The following is a 16,948-nucleotide window of genomic DNA, read 5'->3' as shown; positions in this document are numbered from 1 at the left end:
ATCCCATCCCTGACATCAAATTTAGCCACATGATTGGCACATTTCTGTTCAGTGGCAAGCACAAAGCATCTATGTATAGTAAATATTACCATCAATGATGCGACTGAGCAGTGAAAAAATTGCCCAGCATTCATGCATTCTTCTACAGTAGAAAGTGGAATATCTCTTTATTAGAAACGTTTTCCTCCACATATAGCAAGCGCGAATATTCAAGAATTACCCTTTGTTGCCTTTTGACAAACACTGCGAATTGAGTCTAATTTCATGGCGAAGAATGGAGAACGTCCAAGTAAGTAGTCAATATTTTGGTTCTGACATTTTTTAAAGCTTTTGTCATTTGAATTACCTGAGCAAGATCTGTTCATAATGTCTGCAATTTTCTATGTACAATTCACACTGTAAAATATGGGAACAGGCATCGATGAATTGGCAGGAGGAATCGATGAATTGGCAGGAGGCATCGATGAATTGGCAGAAGGCATAGCTGCACATTTGCTTAATCCAAAGACAAATGTTCCAATCACTGTGGGCATTTCTGGTGAATGTGGATCTGGTGGGGCAGTGAGCAATCTCATGGATAAGGTAGGCTGTGCTTATTCTACTCAATGGTTAATTATTATTATATTCGGTTTTCATTTCAGATCCATCTTCCAGCAGGCTGTGCTTATTCTGCTCAATGGTTAAATGTTTTTTGTTTCAAAGGAAAAAAGGATGTTTGTTTATTATTTTTATACGTATATGCTGATGTAAGAATTCATAGAATTGTTTTTAAACGTTTAAGGAAATCAAGTTTCATGTCAAATCTTTTACCTCTCTTCCAAAGTTTATTTAGTTTTACATGGAAGAAAATTATTGTTGGATATTTCAAGTGTTAAATTCATTATGTTTGATGTTTCAAGTAATAAATTAATTAGAAGATGTTTTATGAGAGATGACTCTGATTTAACCAGAGTTTGTTATTTGTGAGTGTTAAACTTTCAATGGATTTGATTTTATTGTTGTTTAGTATTTTGTAAAAGTTTAATATTTTTAATTGTTAATTTTCTAGTAGAATATGTTAATTAATTGAATAATATTTAAAAATTTATTCTTATCTTTAACTAAATCTATTGAGACACTTAATTTTAATTATAAACTAAAAAGTACATCTATGTAAAGAAATGCTCATGGATATCAGTGTGGTTAGACAAGGTTGAATTGTTTTTGTTAACTTATTATGTTTCTCCATCATTTTTTGTTAAGATGCATGATTTTTAAGTTTCTAAATTATAAAATAATATTTTTCTCCAATCTAATTGGCTTGAAAAATTTACATCTTATGTTAAAATAATATTCTAAAAGTAATTAAACCAAAAAAATTTCAAACTTTTTAAAAATTAATATCCTAACTTTAAATATTTCTTTTGAATTTAATATTTCTAACAAATAAATTTTCACAAACTTCAATTAATACTTAAATTTTGATAGACAATACTATAAATAGAAAAATATCTCTCCAAAAAGTAAAATACTTAAATTTTGATAGACAATACTATAAATAGAAAAATATCTCTCCAAAAAGTAAAACGAATAGTTGGATAATGTTTAAAAGAATACATTATTACATAGATTATTAGATATGTCTCTATGTAAAAATATAATATTATTGTATTTTATTTATTGATGTTTGATGTAGAGTTTAAGAATTTGAAGTTTTGTTTTAAATTTGATAATGAGATTTTAGAAAATAGAAAATGATAATATATAAGTAAAATATTTAACATTTTAAAAATAGACTAAAAGTTAAGAAATATAAAGAATTATAGAAATAACATGTAAAATATAATTAATTAAAACAATAAAAAATTTAATGAATTAAAATGATATAATTTAATTTAATTTATAATTGTATTAATATTTATATAGATAATGTCATTTAATTTTTAACAAGTGCCACATAGTGACTAGTACTTGTCATCTTTATAGTACTTGTCATCTTTATAGTATTCCAATAATGATGAAATTGCCTAGTTAGTTAGTAGATGAGTTATAAAATATCAATTTGGACATACATTTCAACAATAGTTATATTAACATATGTCCAAATTGATATTTTATAAGTCATCTATTAACTAGATAATTTTTTCATTATTCCAATACTATAAAGTTGGATTATAATGATTTTTGTCTATAAACAAAAAATAATTAATTAAAAGTTAATAACTATGATAGTGATATATATTAATATATTTTTACTTAAAAGATTTATTTAATACATTATATTTTTATTAACTATATGAGGTTTTGTTTTGGTTTTATTTTGAAATAAATATGAAACAAGTTAATTTACCTAGGAGATATTTAATTTTTAATAAATGTGAGGTCTAGACATCTTTTTTCTCTTAATACACTCATGATATGATCATCCTCAACCTTGATGCTAATATAATTAAATAAAAAATAATTACTAATATTAATAATTAAAAAATATTAACAATTAACCAATAGAACAAGAGAATATTAAAGTTATTATGCTTAAACTATTTTTTTAATAATTGTAAGAACCTGGGCATGCGAATGATTTTTTTGTGGGATAAAACTAGTATGTAAATGATAAAACTATATGCAATAAACAATATTAATATTAAATACATTTCATTACGATATTAAGTAACATAATAATAAAAGTATAAAAACTAAGAAATTAGGTACCTAGAGGTGAAATGAAACTTGTTTATTCACAAGTAACATTTGGTTGTCTAGACATCCATGTATCATCATAATGGGTTAAAAAAAAACTAACAAAGTGAACCATTACCCCATCCACCCTAACCAAGTGGATCGATGAAGATATCCCAAAGAAAAATCCTATACACTAAAGGTTAGGGATTAAATTTTTTACTATGTTTAACCAAGAAATAACATAGAAGAAGACTTTGTGTATCCCATACTATATTATGGGTCTATCCTCCACCAAAAAGGGCCACTTATAAATCATTAGAAAACTAAAAAGATGATCCAATGAAACCCATACTAGATCAAGTATCCACCATCAATATCAAAAATGTTTTATAGTTATACAAGAGATTTCTAAAGTAGTGAACCCATCCATATAAGTGAATTCCAACTTAATCACCCTTAGGCCGCCAATGACAAGTTTTTCCGTGTATGAAAGACTAGCTTTCAACATTAATAGATTGTAATCTTAGTGATATTTATTATATTATTCAAAACATGGGTATTACTTGTCAATCATCACCTCCATGCTATGTGTGACTATCTAATAACTCTCCTAAGATAGTGACTAGATTCAATTACATAGTAGTGTATATAACAACCCAACCATTATGGTATCATATATAGGGTAGCCCTTGAAAATTGTTTACTTCTATGTACCAAGTTAAATATAGCTAATCCTTATGGTACAATATTAGTCCAAGAATGTATTATTGGCACATTCCAATGAATGCTTTCTATTCATCATATATCTCAAAGGTTTATACTTGGCTTATCTCTAGTCCAAAACCTACTATGATTTAATCACAAAAAATTCAATATACTAAGAAGTATAAAGTGAAGTGAACTGATTGAAGTTTTAAAGAACAAGTGTTATAAATCTTACTAGAAATATAATAAAAGATCAACATTTATCTATACTTATATTTTTGGGTAACCTAGTTTATTTTCATGGTCATTTATCATAAATTTATACATAGTCAACAATGAGGTGGTGTTAGTTCCATAAATTCAAGGATTAATGGTATGATATACTTTTTCATATGGGAATATTGATAGACTTGTGAAAGTTGGTTTGTTGTAAATACAAATCAATAGTCCATTTTACTTAATGTGTATGATGCCAATATCTTAGATAAAGTTACATGAGTAAATAAGAGAATTGACCTATCTCAACCATTCATTATAATATGTTTGTGAACTCATAATACTTAAAATTTTGAGGGGTGGTTTAGTAAAAAATGAATACCATTTTCAATAATATGAAAACTTGGAAATAGCCATATTGATGTGATAATTAGCATAATAGGGAGGGGATTGGGTATTGAGTATAAATATAAGAATTTGGAAAAGAAATATAAAATAATAATAAAAGTGACCTAATCATTAGTTCATATCTTAGGTATAAGAACAAGTATAAAAATGTTGAGAAATCTAATATTAAAAAAAATAGACATGGAATGCCTAATCATTAGATGGTGGTCTAAATATAAATGAGGAGTTAGAATCACAAATGTTGATTATCCTACCATCAAAATGCTTTCTTAAATGTTTTTAAGTGGGGAAATCCCTACTTCTAGGGTTCAAAATCAACATATATTACTATCTATCAAAATAGATAATACATTCATAACAAAATCCCATATATATAATGAAAGGAAAAAAGGTATGTAGAAAATGCCTCCGAAATTAATCAAACTATTATATATAATGTAATTTTTGTATAATAATTAAATAATTATAATTAGTAAAACACATTCAAATAAAAGGTATAAAAGATTACCACCATAATAGACAAATATATGGGGAAAGATATTTCAAGAGAAGCACGCTATATTCAAAAAGAAAAAAGTTTTAGACTTTGAGTAATAAAAAGAGTGTACAATACATATGTAAGGTCAAAATGTTTTATAGAACTATTCAAAAAATAACTGATAAATATTTTAAATCAATTATAGTAGCATAACAATACTTAGATAAATATTCTCATACAATTTGTGAATAGTAATTTTTTTAATGTATTTTAAATTGCATAAAAAAGAGAGAGAAAATGACTTCCAATATCAATGCGTATTAAACTAATGGATATAATAAATCTATTGAAATGCATGATACTTGAATCCATGCAACGATCTTCCATGAATAGAATCATCATACAACTACAAAAAAAGATAACCTTGGAGTTCTCCTTGCATGCGAAATTTAACATCAACATTAGAGTACATGTATGCATCAAGGACTTATCATATTCTATCATAAGCTATCAAAAAATATATAATAAACTAACACATAAAAATAAGATAGCTACATAATATAACACATCAAGTGAGATTATGATATCCATATGTACTATGTGTTTTTCATCATAGTCATTTCCAAGTTGGATGTCACCTCATCCATAGGTATCACTATATAACATGATATGTTAGTAAAAAGTAAAATAAAAACCTAATCAATAAGTCAAATGCTAGGAATAACAAAGGTTAAGACATCTTAATCTCAACATTCTCCAGCTTATCAAAGACCTTTCAAGAGCTAAAATAAAATAAAATATGAGAGACCTAAGTCCCATGTAACTGAAATATCTAATAAAATTCTCTATACGCACAAATTTTGTCAATGCATCTACAACATTAATAAAAGTTTCCCCCTTATCCAAATTTATATTCCATCCTCCACCATATTACAAACAAAGTAAAACAAAACATCAGTGTATTTTTCTCTTGCATAGAAAGTAGTATTCTTTTCTATGAAAATGATAGACTTAGTTCTGCTTCAACAAATATTAATTATCTCTATGTTAAGCCCTATATCAAAAACCAACTATCTAAGTCAAATAAATTCCTTAAAAGCATAAGTAGTTTCCATATAATTTTTGTCTATTTTTAAAAAAGAAACAATATGTTGAAACTTACTCATCCAATTTATTATACTACAAAACATCATAAATGCATATACATTGGTGGATTGTATCGTAGTAATTTCACTTACCCATTAAGAATCCACACACACACACACACACACACACACACACACACACACACACACACACACACACACACACACACACACACACACACACACACACACACACACACACACACACACACACACACACACACACACACACACACACACACACACACACATATATATATAATACCAAGGTCAATAGGATAACGATGAAAATAAAATAATACTTAAAATAACACCTCAAATATATGAACACTCTCTTAATTTCATCCCAACATCCCCATCTAGGAATACATATATATGAGGGATATTTCTAGTCTAGTATAAACTATAACATGTACATAAGACTACCAACATCACTTTCACATGATACATTAACAATATTTTCTACCTCGATGGGGTATTTTAAAAAACTCCATAGATAAATATTATCACATGAAACCATACTATTAAAAGTAGGTTTTAGTATTCTAATAATACAATTGAACTACCCTTAAGGTGTGGAACTTTGCAAATGAGGTTGAATCTATAGAGAAGGCCAAATTCCTCTCTAGTCTATATGTAGAAGTCTATACCCAACTCAAAACTAGACAACTCCAAGGTAATCCTATTTTATTAGCTTTCAAACAAAAGGGAGAAGGAAGGCAAATTTAAGAAAAAGGGGTGGTGATGCACCTATGTCAAAATTATTCATCCTACCTAAAATAACATAGGGAATCAATAAGGAGGCATGGAAGGAAATCATTGATGGGGGAATTGTCCCCTTCTTAGAAAGAATCCATGGCCCTTCTCCTCTACTCATAGAAACCTTTGTCAATGGGTGGAAGAAAGGGGTTTTGATGGCTTATGGTTCTAAATTTCAGCTGGACAAAACCCTGGTGGCTATGATTACAAGTATGGTGATGAATGAGAGAAGGTTCAATAGAGAAAGGAAAACAAAGGAGGAAGACATAGAGAATTATTTGTACAAAGACAAGGAGCGTTCAAGACTTAACAAAATGGTTGATGGTGGCTACAATAGGAAGGATCTAATGGCTCCCTAGGTGGATATGGCTGAATTCATAATGAGGTACATTACGCTTGATGGAAGATGTGCCAATATATGTTCTTACTATTTTACCATTTTGAATCACTTTAGTCATGACAAAGTCATTTCTATTCCTTTCTATCTGGCCTCCTCTTTGGAGAATAGTCTTGAAAAACATGTGGATAATCCAAATAATCCAGTCCTCCATGAAGGGCTTATTGTGCTCATAATGGAGTACACTAAGTCCCATGAAGTTGTTCCCTCTCTCTCTGAGAAAGGCCAAATCCCTCATACTAATATTCAGGAAGTATCTGATTCGGATATGAAAATGGAGGATAGTGGGAGTGCCAAACCTTTTGATGACCCTGATTATAAGTCGGTTGAAGAAGGTGAGATTTTGGTCACCCCCGATACTTTTAGCAACGAGAATTCCCCTAGATGGGTGGCCATTAATTATAAATCTACCAGCAAGATGATTTCTAAAACTAAGCCTTTTTCTAAAAAGAAGAAGCTTGCAGCTAAGGTAACTATGGTCCTGAGACTTTGGACCAAGAAATCATACTTGAAATTCCTCTTAATGTCCTTAAGGAAAATCAGGGGACTCTGCCTAAAAAGAAGCAGACAGTGGGTTATAGAAGAATAGTACCCTGATGAACCAAGTGATGGAAGCGACCAGAATCTAGGAGAGCTAATAGAAGTGGGTGGAGATGGAAATTGATACCCTCAAAGAGGGGATTAAGGAGATAATAGATATCTTCATAGCTTTGCCAGAGCCTAGAAAATCTAAGAAGCTCATAATCATGACCTAGAAGCTCTCCCAAGATGTCGAGTTTATGAAATGCAACCATGAACAAAGAATTGAAAAGGTTGAATAGTCTATGGTGGAGATAAAGAAAAACCTCAAGAACCTGGTCGACATAAGCAAGAAGGCCATGAATAATAGTATGGAGGGGCTGGAAAAGATCAATGTCATGGTTGCAGAGTACAGATCCATTCACAGTGATCCTGAGAAAAATCTTAGAGATGAAGACAATGTTGTTGGCGACAACAAAACCACAAGCCCTAGTTCCAGGACCAGAAGCAGGAGCAACAATAAGGAAACCTCCAAGTTCATTATGGAGGAACTAGAGGAAATCAAAAAGGATACAATCCAAAAGAATAAGGAGCTGGTGCACTCTCTTATCTAAGTGCTTTTGTTTTGCTATTTGTGTCTCTTTTTTCTTTCGTGTCTGTTTTGAGGTGCTCCCATGTTTTGCTATTGGTTTCTATTTGTTTGGCTGATGGCTAGTTTTTATACAAATTTTGGTTTTGAGTCCATATAAAACACGTTTATCTTTATCAAATACATAGGGAATCAATAATAATCATAAACAAGAGGAACATATCTGTTTTCTCTAATAATTTCTATAGGTAACTGGGATTTTTGTGGGTTGACAAAAACCAAGAGGGATTATTTAATTGATATTTATCCCTACAAATAAATTTAGCATAAAATACAAACATAGGAAATGATAAACAATCATTGATACCCAAAGGTAATAACATTTTACATTAATTATGTAAACTAGAAATAGGTCAAATTTTATTATTTGCTTAAAATAGGTGAAATTGTATTTTTGTTCTCATGTATTTTTTATTTCAAGACTTTTTACAATGAAGATTACTTTGGCAATAAAAATTTGTCAAAGAGAATCCTAAAAGACATTATTTGGAAATTATAAATGTTGAAGCTCATATATGGTTGAAATTAAGGGAGAGTATTGGTAGATATAATTTCTATTGCCAGATATCATAAAATTGTCAACTTGTGCATTTAAAATAATTTCTTCCATACTGAATTCTAGATGTCTCTCATAATCAATATTGTAGATATTTATCTAATATTTATTGTTTCCTTATCTTCACAAGTACCATGTAGACCAAGAAATCAATGTTACTCCCTCCACTATGGTTATAAATAAAATGGAATACTTTGGTTACTCACTCCTTGTTAGGTCTAGCTCTACAGAGCTATAAGAATATGTGAAAAATAATTGAATGTAATGGTGTTTGGGAATTGAAGAGCTAAACCTTAGATTTTACATGTAATGTGTAATGATGGATTTTGTGAAGAACTAAAGGTTTGTCAAAATTTGTAAGATGTAACATGTTATTCTAATCAATATAAGCTGCTATGTTTATTTTTCTTGTATTCCTCCTTCTTCTCTATTTCATTAGAGAAATAAATGGCACAAACTATGATGAAAGTCATCCGTTGTACCAAATATGCTACAAACACTCCAACGCCTACCAATAAATCCTTGCTACAAAATATTTCTAGTTGTAGATCATCATATGAGTCCCCATCCCCCTTTACAATGATGCCTCCATTCAAATTCCTAATGCCACTACCATTTTAGCTCATTCTCTCATTATTTCTAACATTTTTGTTTTGGTTACTTCTTTAAATAGATATACATTTTTTAAATAAAAGGCTACTTTATTCCTCTTTGGTCAAGGGGAATCGATAGGTTAGTCCAATCACCCCAAGCTTATTACTTAATATGGTGAAGCCCCCCAACCTTTAATGACCTTCAGGGCAACATACCATGGTTGAAAAACCCTCCCATTAGATAAACAAATAAAATAAGGGATCTGAAAGACCTACAAAAGATGAACCTAAATCCCTTAACTAATTGTACCATCAATCATACAATAATTAATGTATTTATGATTAAGAAATATAAAGTTTAAGAAAATACATTTGGAAAAGAGAAACATATAATATTATTTAATATTTTATTATAGCTTAACAAAAATTATTGCAAATCAGTAAATAACTATTTTAATAATATTCAATATCTTAATCTAGCTTAATTTATTTTTTGAACAATTATTTATATTAGAAAGTTTGTTAAGATTTTAAAAAAATTATTAGCTACTTTAATAAATAATGTTTAAATAAAACTCTTTTGAAGACAAAAGAGATGAAATTAGATTACCTTTTTCTTCTAGCCTTGACAAAATTGTGAAAAAAGGTAGTCTTCCTATTTCCCTCTTGAATCCAATAAATACGAGACTTTTGTTTCCAAAAAATGTCCTTTTCCAAATCCCAATCCTCCAACTCCTTAATAGATCTAAATTCTTCTCTTCTCAAATCTAGGGTTGTTGCTTGGTCTCCAATTAACCAAGTAATAGAATCCCACCAAGATTGAGTTTCTATCTTATTGTAATGAAGGGGTATGTGCAAGATCATGGTGGGAAAAAAATATTAAAAAATTGTATGTCTAACCACCATAACTTGGTCAAAACTTTATGAAATTCAAATTTAAAAAAAAAAATTCTATAGTATACAAAGCATAGAATGTGACACATGTTTTAGATTCAAAAAATGTCATACTATTTGATAGTTACAAATAATTTGCAATCAGGCAATCAATTAGGACTTTAGTCATAATATCACCACTTTTTGGTGCCTCATGATCCTGCACATACTCAAAGATATTGAAAATATTGTTTGTTCCACCTTTTGAGCTTGTACTTCACATACTGCAATCTTTTAACAAAGGAATACATAACCTTTCAATGAGCAGATTTCCCTTCGTGCCACCAATCAACCACCAAGTTATCGAGAGAGATATTTCACAACCACATAAGCTATAATTTGAAAGGTTTTATTTTAGACTAATGAAATTACAAAAAGTTTCATTGCCTAGTGATTAGAGCCCCTCCAATCTAAGATTTCAGTAGACCACTAATCCTCTGTCTAATAGCATGAGATAAGAAATCTATCAAGCTTCTAAAAAGTACCCCCTCTCCACTTTTCATATTGTTCTAGGTGAAGATATAATTATTTGGTTCTGTATCAATTAAGTTCAAGAAAGGAATATTATCTTGGAGGAGACTACCAGATTCGTCCAATTAATGGATCAAGCCTCCTCTTTTCTCCTTCAAACAAAACATTATATTAAAATCACCAACCACAACCCATGGAAGAAGAGGCATCAACAAGAACAAATATCTAGTGTGACTCCAAATCTGTGTCTTATCCTATAGATCAATAGGGTCATATAAATTAGTCAAGAGGCAAGTTTCACCAAAATCCAAACTAGAAGCAATTAAAGAAATAGAAGATCATATTGAGATGCACCATAGGGAAATAAGCTTCTTTGGGTCCGAAAAACAAGAAATATTCCCTAAGTTATCTTGAGCACTAATCATGCACTAACACATACCATGGGACCAAACTCTAGGAGCTTTGTTGAGCAAACAATCCATTGTCAACATAGTTTCTTGAATAAAATAATAACTAGATAATGAGAGAAAATTAACTCATGAATAGTCATTTTTATAGGGATGCTATTAATACCCCTCACTTTCCAAGATATGGCAATCATTTGTGGGAGTGGGAGAAATGACAACCAATAGTCTTTACTAACCCATATTCAAGTAGAGTCTCCCCAATTAACTTGACTTTTACCTAGTCTAGCTTATAACCTACTTTCAAGGTCTTCTCCAAAGAACTTTTCTTGAGATTTTTTGGTGCAAACCAAGCCTTGAGAGGACCCATGACATTTTTATGGATCCAAACTTTCTTTCATAGGAGACAAGAGAAAATTTTTTACATCAGAAACATTTTGTCTAACCAAAGACTCACTTGGAGTAGAAACATCAAGAGTTTGAGAGGGTAAGTCTGTATCTATCTATCCCTTTTGCGATTAAACCAAAACCAAATTCATATCATTATTCTCACCATCTTTAGACAAAACTATTGCCAAAGGTTCAACACTAGAGGACTCTCAACTAGAATTCCCTCTTCCTAGACCAAATCTTCCTAGTCATCAAACCAATTAAACTTCTCATCATATTGCCTATCCTTCAAATTTATCTTCTATCCTCTCCCCTTACTATGAGTTTTTGGTAAGATCAAAACCTTTTAGTTAAAGGAGCTCTTCCCCTTATCATTCTTAGGGATAGAGCATGAAGGAGCATTACTTGCAGTATCATTGGATCAAATTGGGCACATTTCCTCTGTAAATGGTTGTATTAATGGTAAATACGACATCTAAATGGAAGCATCTCATAATAAAGTTGTTTAACCCACAAAGAGGAACCAAAACAAATCTTTACAAAATCTGGTAATGGATTATTTAAACGAATCTCAACATAGATGCAAGCATAAAAAGTTACCTTTTTAGCTCGAGTTTGAGTAGCAGATCCCATAGGCTTGCCTAGAAGGAGAGCAATCAAATGAAGAATATCATCCCTCCAGAATTCAAGTGGGAGACTAGGAAGATGAACTCACACAAGGACTTTTAAGGGAAGCTCCTCAGCATAATTAAACCCTACATGCCATGGTTTGATGAAGAGCTCAACCTGAGTGAAAAAGTAAGGACCTCCTTCATAGGCCTTGTTTTTATCTGCCATGCATGAAAAAATCACCATAAAAGAATTGTTAGCCACCAACATATTATCCAGATTGCCTTTAGGGTTCCAAACGTGTCATGTCCATGACTCTAGAGTTGGCATAGAGATAAAGTCCCATAAACTTACAAATAATTGCATGATTTCTCAAGTATGTAACATCATCTAAGATCGTTTCAGGTTGGACAATCGGGATAGGCCAATTGTGACTCCTTTGCAAGCACCCATTTACTTTCTTAATCTTGGAGATCCTTGTCTCCAAAAAAAGGCAAACTTCAACGAGATTTTACTCAGATGCATGGCATCCGCATGCAAAAATGAAGTTGACTTTGTTGACCCATACTTTCAAAAACCAATGGCCTTGGACAAGCACCACTCTCCTCTATAATCAAATCAAACATCGAGCTCAAACCCTATCAAACAAGGGCACGAAGAAAAAGAAAGCCCCCAAATGCGCCTCAAAAAAGAGACAAGAAGCAACTAACCCCCCCACAACCACCCAAAACTTGACTTTGAAACAAATAGAAACCACCACGCAAGAGCATAGGATGACAACTAGGGCACGAGGCCTAGTGTGTGCACAGGAACTTATCGCTCATCGCTCGCCGTCCGTTTCATTATGTTTAATTATCATTGCTATAAATATTTGATCCATTTAAATTGTATATAAATTACATTTATGATGAATAACACCTTCAAATTTTAGTTATAGATAGTTAAATATCTATTTTAAATGAAGATCTTACTAAGTTAAGACTACTGGTCTCTCCCCCTTAAATTGCCCTCGACAATCTGTTGGTCCAGATAAAAGAGCATTTACTCCTCACATCTGCTCAAGCTGCGTTTCCCGGCGAGTGTTTCGATGGAGAAAATCAAGCGGAACTCAGTGAAAAGGGTAGAAGACTCAGGGAAGGAGTTCACAATTTATTGGCGCGAGAAGACAAAGAAAAACACGTAAGACCATGTTGTGGAGCAAGTTCATAGTGATTCATGTTAATTTTTATCTAATAAAAGAATTTAAATCTATTTCTGATAACTGATAATGAACAGGAAAACGTGCTGGTCCGATTTTTCAAGAAGGTAGCTGCCAATTTATCGGTCAAAGAAGACAAAGAAAAACAAGTAAGGCCAAATCGTCGTTCGTTTTCATTTTGATCTAATATAAGAATATAAATGTATGTTTGATGTTCAAAAACAATCAGGAAGACGTAGTGCTGCAATTTTTGGAAGAATATCAATCAAAACATAAAGCCGTTTACAAATATTTGGCATGCATAGAGTTGAACCAACTGGTAAGAGATATGCAATATGTTTTTCACGTGAATTAATCTTTGAAAATCTGCAAATAACAGGGCTCTGAACAAAATGTTTCTCTGTTGCGTTGCGAACTCTGCAGGTGAAACATCCACAACAGGAGAACAAGGAGAAATTAATGGAAATTCCTAGGGTTTTAACTGTAAATTTCAGTGTTGAAGATAACAAGGGAGAGCACGAAGCTTGCGATGGTCTGGTAGTTGAAATAACAGAAGAGATAGAAAAGTCTATGACTCGGGCCCAGCGCTGGATCACTCGCTGGAGACATAAGCGCGCTAGCTTTGTCGACAAATATGATTGGATGTTTTGGGGAGGAGCATTCTTGGTGGCTTACCTATTATGGCTTATTATAAAACACTTTAACTTCAAAAATGTTACATGGGGAGCTATTGTTGCATTTGCAAGTTCATTCATTGTGCCTGTAGTCAAGAAATTATATCAATGGTTTGACTCGAAGGAAGTGAGCCAATTTGTGAAGGATCATTTCCGTTCTCACAAATCAGACCAGTATGGCCATCAGGAGACAGTTATTTCAAAGCTCAAGTTTTTGAAGAAAGACAGCGGAAAAAAACCCTGGCCTATTTTTTCTTTTTTCTCAGGTTTAAAATTGGGTTTGATGGAGGACAAGATTGAGGGCACTCCTGTTCCCAAATATGGATCAGCTCCACACAAGAAGCTCCGTATAATAGCCTTTATGGACGGCCTGGACCGATATGAAGATTCAATGATAGTGCGGGTATGCTTTTATATTAATTGTCATTTCTATATTTAAATTCAAATCAGTTTGTAATAACTAAAATATGTTTGATTACCGGTATAACACAGGTGCTGCAGTCTTTAAACACGGTAGTTAAAGCATGTGAAATTAACTTTGTTTTAGCATTGGACAAGAATATCATTCGAAAAGCATTCAAATCTTCATCACAGAAAGAAGCTGATGCCGATCATTTAATCAGCCAACTTATCCAGCTCCCAGTCACTTTGGTACATCCAGATCTTAAACCCATTTCGGAGATGTCAGGTATGCAAGGTATGCAAATTAGCTATAAATATATATTATGGGTAAAAGGTTAAATAGTCAATGGGAATTTTGGAAGTGGCAAAATAATTTTTTATTTAGAATTATGATTTCTTTAAGTTGTTTACTGTTGTGTTGGATTTGATCTTCTGTTTTTTTTTCCGCGATTTCTTACTATCCTTTTGTAGGTGTGAGTTTTTTTATCTCCTATCCTTATTTTTCGTTTATATCATTAACTTTTATGCTAGTAAAAGGTTAAATAAGACGTATGTGTATATATATATATATATATATATATATGAAATTATCTACATTTAAAAATGTATTTGACAAATCTTAACCATTGAAAAATAAAAATGACTCTTAAACCCCAATATATACAGAAATAGTCATAAAATTTGACCAACCAATTGCTACTTACAACTTAGAGTATTATCTCCTTTGAGTCAAAAGATTTGTTCCGTCTAATTTTGGACTTATCATTTATGTTAAATTTCATCAATAGCTTCAATCTGTTTGTTTCTCTTGTTGCGAATACAGGAAACACCACAAATGATATTGAGAAACAGCAACCATGCACATGTGAAAGAAGGAAAAATCTACGAAAACGTGTAACTCGGGTTCAACATATCTCGACGATGATGACACATGACCCTGAAGAAATGGCCACATTTAAAGATTTGAATCGCTTTGGGAGAGAGATCCCTGGGCTTCATCAGAATTATATAAAGTACCACAATTTTGCAAGGAATGTGATAAGTCAAGTTATGTATCTTGCTCCAAAAAGTTCGTGGCAATGGGATAAGGAATTAGTAGCTTGGATCTTTATTTGCTCCCAATGGAGAGAAGAAATGAACATTCTCATTCAGGTACACTGATAAAACAGTTTCCAAACTTTCAAATTTGTTATTTTTATTGTAGTGATGATAATTTTCTCTTTTTTTCAAAGGATTGGCATGCCTACATTGATTTCATAGACGACGAAAATAGAAAAGCAAAACAAGAACCATCCCTCACTCAGGTACGTCTATTTTTATTAAATAGTTTTCTAACTTTCAACTTTATAAAATTGTTATTGTGACTGATAATAATTTTTCTTAAGGATTTGCAAACCTATGCTGATGTCAAAGAAAAAAAGGTGGATACAAAACAGAAACCTTTCCTCAAGAAAATTGTTAATTATATAATACAAGAAGCTGATGTGAAAGGAAAAAAGGAGGAAACTGATTCCGAAGAAAAGGGGAAGAAGGAAGCGGACTCCCAAGAAGAAAAGAACAAAGAAAAGTTGAATAAACTGAAAAATATGTCCAATTTTGGACAAGCTGCATTCAATTTTGAAGAAAAGCAACGAAGATGGAAAAAACTATACGAGGCCTTAAAACTCCAAGATGTATCAGTAAATGGTATTCAATTCTTTCAAAACTTTAGGTTCCATTGTGACGCAGGATATCTTAACTGCCCTCGTGAACTTTCATTCAACTAGGTTTACCCTAAACTCTTGAGTCGCAAATACTACATTATATAGTGAATCAACTAGGTTTACTCTGAACTCTTGAGTCGCAAATACTACATTATATAGTGAATTACTATCCTATTAGAAGAAGAGCCATATGTATAATGTAGTGTATTATTATTGTAACTTTTTAATTTGAATATATAATCTACGATAATAACTGTTATATGAAGTTTTTATTGGATTTTAATTAATTTATTTGTTTAAATAGTATTTTAAAGTATTATGATAATAGTATCATTTTATTAAACGAAATATTAAAATATTTATTGATTGGTTGATGATTACAAATTACAAGAGTATAATTGAAAAAGAAATATATATTCTTTGTTTTGTGTTTGAGAAGTCTAGTACAAATGTGTTTTTCATACCTTAAAAAATATGAAAAAGAAATATATATTCTTTGTTTTGTGTTTGAGAAGTCTAGTACGAATGTGTTTTTCATACCTTAAAAAATATAAGTGTAATGAGTATTCCGTTTGTTATATAAATGGTTATATTAAATGAATGTGTGTTGTTATAGTAAGTACCATTATACTATACTATACTATCAACATGACCATCACATCATTTGAATAAATTTGTTTTGATTCTTATGATTTAATGTAAGAATAAATAGACTATTATTATAAGTAGGAAGACCAAACAACATAGGAAACCATTCCAATTTCATCTAAAATGAATTTTGAGGAATTTTTTTTTTTTTAATAAGTATCACTTTATAGAAAATGAATTTAAAAATTATACTTTAATTTTCAATTATTTGTATAATATGTATTATGTATCTTAGATAAACATTTTTTATGTTTGATAGATAGACTAGTAGTAAGTGCTAGTCCTCATATATTAAAAAAGAGTAATTAGTTATAGAAATATATAACTGGTAGGGAAATAGAAAGATTTTCCATATCAATAAGTCTGCTTCTACCATAATCCTAAATGGAAGCTTCTACTGCCTAACTCCAGGCATAGTATCTTTGAACGC

General features: G+C 31.1%; 1 protein-coding gene across 4 annotated transcripts; it reads left to right on the top strand.

The window, feature by feature from the left end:
* Positions 1 to 200: 200 nt before the first annotated feature.
* LOC131036953 (uncharacterized) lies at positions 201 to 16,096 on the top strand. 4 transcript variants are annotated; one of them, XM_057968984.2, is made up of 10 exons: positions 201 to 289; positions 416 to 582; positions 12,923 to 13,072; positions 13,169 to 13,240; positions 13,321 to 13,410; positions 13,515 to 14,168; positions 14,360 to 14,453; positions 14,991 to 15,319; positions 15,400 to 15,471; positions 15,553 to 16,096. In XM_057968984.2, the coding sequence occupies exons 1-10, from the start codon at positions 265 to 267 to the stop codon at positions 15,931 to 15,933; spliced, it is 2,034 nt and encodes a 677-aa protein (XP_057824967.2). In that variant the 5' UTR covers positions 201 to 264; the 3' UTR covers positions 15,934 to 16,096. The 4 variants fall into 4 exon arrangements, with proteins under 4 accessions (XP_057824967.2, XP_057824966.2, XP_057824965.2 ...); XM_057968983.2 differs by having other exon boundaries at positions 14,360 to 14,462; XM_057968982.2 differs by having other exon boundaries at positions 14,258 to 14,453; positions 15,553 to 16,094.
* The last annotated feature ends 852 nt before the right edge of the window (positions 16,097 to 16,948 follow it).

This window comes from Cryptomeria japonica, chromosome 11, assembly GCF_030272615.1.
Source record: "Cryptomeria japonica chromosome 11, Sugi_1.0, whole genome shotgun sequence".
Lineage (NCBI taxonomy): Eukaryota > Viridiplantae > Streptophyta > Pinopsida > Cupressales > Cupressaceae > Cryptomeria > Cryptomeria japonica.
The sequence above is the reverse complement of the archived record's forward strand: the minus strand, read 5'-3'. Positions and strand labels throughout refer to the sequence as shown.